Consider the following 5,344-nt stretch of genomic DNA (forward strand, 5'->3'; position numbering starts at 1 on the left):
TTTAGATTTTTTCTTTAAGCCCTTACCTCCTTAACTCTCAGCCACACTGGGTGTTTTTAAAGAATCGGTATTTTTAAATAATCAGTATTTTTAAATAATCAGTGTTTTTAAAGAATTGGTGCTTTTAAATACAGTTAAAAGTTTTTATATGCCTGTCAGGTTTTAATGCCAAAAAGTCTAGTAAATTATCTTCACCCCAAGTCTAAGAGGAACTGGAAGTCACGAATTGTGTAGATGTAGCCTGTTTGGCTGGTGTCAGCAAAGCCTGCCTCTGCCTGCCTGGTGCTACTAGAAGCTGCATAGTACTGTCACCTACACCTCTTACCATAGATATTTGCATGCCATCACTGCACAGTAATTCTGTTCCTCCTATAAAAGCAGCTACTGTAAGTGCAGCAGCTTATCCCAGGGAATCTCCGGCTAAGCCTTGGCTTGAACCCCTGTCTAATCACTGTATAAAACCTTCAACTCATGGTTCTACTCTGGCTGCAGTTGCAGGCCTTGTCCTTACTGTGTAATTTATATGTGGTAGCTTAGCCCAGTTATTCCTTCTCCCCTCCACCTGGAAGACAGTGATTTTTATTCCCTCCTTCCCACACCCCAGGATTTATGTTAGAGATGGTTTAATAACTCCCTCTGTGTAGCAGTCCATTGCATTATGCTTATCAGCAGCTCAGGAGTACACAAGGAAGACTACTCCCGTCATAAAAGATTTAAGGAAGCAGTAGCTGCAGAGGCACACTTTCTGGTGGCCTCTTCGAGAACTCTGCACTAATTCATACTAATTGGTATTGACACATAAGCAGTCTACTGTTAGAGCCCTCACTAGAAGAGAGAGAAAACATGCCAAAAGTCACAAAGAGCACTGTGAAAGCTTTAGTTTTGTAGAGTGCATAAGCACATTTTTCCTCCTTCCCAGGCTCTGAGTGATACTAGATACAACTTACTGACAGGTACCTGTTCTGACTGGGCTCTGCCAAATGACTTTTCAGCTCTTTGAGCCATAGGCCACAGTACAGTGGCCGCTCCAGAGCTCCACAGATTACAACAGCCAACAAAGCAGAGCATCATGGAGGGGACAAGCAGGCATTGGGAGAGGGTGAGACTGGCTCCAGGGCAAGAGAAGTGCTCTCAGCTGCCTGGCAGGATTCAGCTCTGCTACACTGTCTGCTGCCTGGAGCCCGCCAGAAGCTCTGCTGCCAATAATTTGAGCGTGGCTCTTTGGGCGGTGGGAAGAATGTGCCACGTCAAGGCAGCTCTGGGTGGGGTTAGGAATCGAATTTCAGGGAGTTTCATCAGCTGCGGTCTTCCCTTCCTCGGGCAGGGGGGGGAGAGAGCCTTTCAGGCAGCAATGATGCAAACTGCAGCTGTGTATCATCATCCTAAATGCAGCTGTTGAGCTGCTCTCTCCTTCCAGCAGACAGCCTGTGCTGGGATGCTGCTACATTACTGTCAGTGGAGTCTAATACTTGACATCACAGTCATGAAATTTCAAGAACAACAAGAAACTCATTCTGGTGTGTGCAGCTCTGGTAATAAGTAGAGGAAGGAATGAAGTCACTCCCACTAATGACAGTCCTAACATTGCGAAGTGACAAATTTCTCAAAGTCCTCACGTGAAGAGAACCAGTCTGGCAGGATTGTCCATCTCCTGTGACAGTGGCACATCTCATTTCCTAAGTGTCTGGCAGGACTGGACCCTGCAGATGCCACTATCTGACACAAAAACAAGTCTAGAAAAGGCAGATCCTTTTGGTCACAAGTCATCTCTACAGGGAAACCTTTCTGCCTGTACTTGTCCCAAGGGAACAATCTGTTCTCATGAAGACAAGGCAGTCACGAACCTCTTGATAAGGTCGAAGCTATTTTAGAAACAAATCACCGGTTAGATGTGTGCCCTAGAAAGCATCTCTTTAATTAGGCTCTGGGGGAATTTGTGACTGTGAGGAGGCTCTTGCCACAGCCCAGAGTCCCGCCCACAGCAGCCCAAAGTGCTGTGCTCAGGGTGACGTGGCTGCTGTCACCTCGGGCTGCACACCCAGGCTTGCTCAGATAAGCCGGGAGCGCAGGGTTGTAAACAGCAGCGCGTGCATTCTTTCCACACCACGGCGGTATTTATAGGGCTGAATGCAGGAAGCTTAGGAATGGGTGAAGGGTAGCCAGCTCCAACTGTGACCCAGCTCCAAGGGCAGCAGAGTAAGAGCCCAGCTCCACCCTCACTCACTGTACAACTCAGCCAGCAAGCTCAATAAAACATCTTTATTCTGTACATTTATGTAGATGCTTGGAGAACAGGAACAATCCCCAGCATTAGAAAAATTCAAGACAACAAAACAGCAATTATGAAGAGCATGGCACCAAGAACAGTCATGCCACAGATGGCAGGGATGAGGTGAGACCAGCCATCAGCTGTTTCAGAAAAGGTCACAGCACCCCCCTTTGGGGCAGAAAACACCAGTGCAGAAGAGTACAAAGAGCTGGAGTCCCCCACCCCCAGCCAACTCTTTGTGACACTAGCACCAAAGGGAAGAGCCTGCTGGCAGCTGGGACCTGTCCTTCTTGCAGGCATTGGTGAAAAGACTGTCATTGGAATACCCAGCCCACTGCCAGAATGGGGAATAAAAGGGATCTTGCTTGAGCAGTGACCCTGAGCCAGCATCTCCTTTCTCTCTGCTAGGGATGCAGCAGTTTTCAGCTGGATTGTGCTCCCTCCAAGGGACAGGTCACTCCTGCAACTATTAAGCTGCCTTTCCTTCATTTATGCCACCACTTGCCGGGCTTCCCCCCACCTCAGCACGCTCCTGGCAGGGTGCAGCCCCCACCTTCCTGCCCCACGATGGCCTCACCCAGCACAGAGACCCAGGGCCCTGCACAGCAGCGCCTGTGCCAGCGGCCCAGCAGCAGAACTGCTCTCAGCATGGCACAAGGGCCACTTGTGTGTCCAAGTCCTGTCATAGGACCTTAGCCTTCTCTTCAGTCAGGGCTAGCAGGCCACCACACCAACCAGCAGGACTTGCTGAAGGCCTTTTGCTCACAGCAGACACATTTGGTCTAACAGTCAACAATAAAACCAAAAGCCTATGTACAGCTTTACAGACCCTGCTGCACCCTCCAGGCTGCACAGCAGAGCTGCAAGACAGAGTGGGAGACCTGTGCTCCACTCTACATAGAGTCCTTGCTGGCAACATCAGCTTCCCTCTGACAACAAACACTGGTGGCAATGGAAAGAAAGGAATTCTTGCTCCAAGAGAAATAAAAACCATGCCACTGTCAAAACAGAAGTTACCTGGTTTTGTGTAGGTAATGCAGCCTGTCCTCCTCACACATTAAGGCAAGCGTGTGAGGAACAAGGTGGGCTGGGAACAGCCACACCAGGCAGCCCACTGCAAACCACTGCTACCCATGTGCAGACGGCACCTTCAGGTGAGCATCCATGGAAACAACCTCCTCATCCCAGCACAGGCCTGGGCCCTGCTCTGCTCCACAGAATGGCCTCCTGTCCAGCTGCTGCAAGGAACAGATCCAAGTACAAACTCTGTCTTCATGATGTTATGTCAGGAGGCTGTGCCACTCAGAGCAGCCACAGCTTCCTGGAAGCCATAAAGAGGGATGCTGAAGAAATGTGTACATGTGAGTGGGGAACAGGACATCTGTCCAACACTCAGATTGGAGTAACGCAAAACCAGTGCACAAATGGACACACAGCAGATTAAAGCCAACCAAGATTCAAACGGTTAAAAAGTGTCCTGAACACATTCTGAGAGGTTCAGCCAAGCCCCTGATGTGGGTAGCATGGTCTGTTCCATCCCCTGCCCAGAAGGATTTACTGAAGGATGATTTGAGAGAACGCTGTTATCAACTCAGTCCTCAGACAGCAAAAATGGGACCAGACCTTGTGTCAGAGATGGAAAAACATCCCTTCACTGCTTGTCTTCAAGGTCGCTGCGCCTCCCAACCAGCAATTTTCAAACAGTAAACAAAGCCAATACTTGCTTGCCCAGGTCTGCAGGTACCTCTGATCTATTCTGAAGGAGTCTATTCCAAATGAAAGCTGCAGGCGATGTGGAGAACATGCTTAACTTGTCCCACGTACGGCACTGAATGGAAGAAATTCTCTCATGCTCCATCTCACAGTGCAGAGGAGGGACATCCACACTAGAACAGGACAGCAGCAGCTCCAGGCATTGCTCAGAAAGCCACAGGAGCTTCCAGCCTTCTCCCCAGGTGCTGGTGAGTGGAGATTTCTCTGACCTACTGGTAGTCAGAAGCTCAGCTGTCCAGGCCCCAGGGACTCCTCCAGGCCATTTTCTTTAGTGGTGATGGCTTGGAGGTTAGTGACATGCCCAATGCCTTTGGTGACTCCTTCACGGAAAAGTAGTTTGGCTCCAATCTTCAAGTATTCAGGATGCTTGATGAACCTGAAACAGACAACTGCCTTCTCTCCTGTCCGCAGCTTGTCCTGAAAAGAAAAATGGGAGAGCTTAGACACATCTCCCAAGCTGATGCATGCAGGCAGAGGTATGTGTGGATGGCAAGAAGATGAGACAAATGAGCAGCCTTCTTCAGACTGCAAGGCTTGAGCCCTTCCCATTACTGTATACATAAGAAGAGACAGGAAGACACAAGCCCTGACGAATAGAGTTCACCTCTCTTCTTAAACGTGTTTGGAGGAAAAGCAACCAAATGGGCAGGATAAAGGGATAGAGTCTGCTCTAGGAAGCGACACAGCTACTCAAAATACCAGCAGACCGCAGCTTTACTAGAGGGTGTAGTGGAATCTTAACAAACCAAACAAACCCCACAGGGAGGTCCATCTTCCTCCCCTTTCTTCCCATGGCCTACCTTTCCATGGATCTTCTCTACAATAGCTGTCTGTCGCACATTCCCCACGTGCACCGTCACCTGAAACCCCTTCCGGAAAGTTGTGGCATGGAATAACAGAACGATCTCGGCTTCAAACACTGAGCAGATGGTGGGGTTCATTTCTGGGCTCACCATCACCATGCCCTGCAGAAAAACCCAAGGCTCAGACCAGTCAGGGCCAGTCCCCTTGCTTCTGAATAGCCCCCAAAACCACAAATTCACCTCCACTTTGTGACTTAGGCTTACATCCCATTCTCAGCCTTGTACTCACTGTAATTTGTAACCTGGCCATTTCCTCCCCTTCCAGCAAGTTTCCTGCAAACATTTGTACTTCATTCCCACCCTACCACTGGGGGGTGCCCAGGGAAGCCTCCAGCCCTGCTCACTGGAGCAGTGAAGGACTTGCAGGAGCAGGACTAACCTTGCGCAGCAGGGAGCGGTCGAAGGGTCCGAGGGCCAGAGTGGCTGCCTGCCAGGCCAG

The 5,344-nt window shown here is 49.7% G+C and overlaps 2 protein-coding genes across 2 annotated transcripts in view; one reads left to right on the forward strand and one right to left on the reverse strand.

Annotated features, from left to right (window-relative positions):
* POLH (DNA polymerase eta) overlaps positions 1–728 on the forward strand; it is a gene marked incomplete at its 5' end in the record, with an annotated part of 8,953 nt that extends 8,225 nt beyond the window's left edge. The window contains one exon of the mRNA XM_014308148.1: positions 673–728. Coding sequence (XP_014163623.1) covers positions 673–728 — 56 coding nt within the window. The remainder of the gene's footprint in view (positions 1–672) is intronic.
* Positions 729–2,244: 1,516 nt separating this feature from the next.
* GTPBP2 (GTP binding protein 2) overlaps positions 2,245–5,344 on the reverse strand; it is an 8,197-nt gene continuing 5,097 nt past the window's right edge. The window contains exons 9-11 of the mRNA XM_014308535.2: positions 5,285–5,344; positions 4,843–5,007; positions 2,245–4,459 (exon numbers count right to left, since the gene is read on the reverse strand). The exon at positions 5,285–5,344 is cut by the window's right edge and continues 82 nt beyond it. Coding sequence (XP_014164010.1) covers positions 4,262–4,459; positions 4,843–5,007; positions 5,285–5,344 — 423 coding nt within the window. The 3' untranslated portion in view covers positions 2,245–4,261. The remainder of the gene's footprint in view (positions 4,460–4,842; positions 5,008–5,284) is intronic.

The sequence above is a fragment of the Geospiza fortis genome, unplaced genomic scaffold, assembly GCF_000277835.1.
Source record: "Geospiza fortis unplaced genomic scaffold, GeoFor_1.0 scaffold41, whole genome shotgun sequence".
NCBI lineage: Eukaryota > Metazoa > Chordata > Aves > Passeriformes > Thraupidae > Geospiza > Geospiza fortis.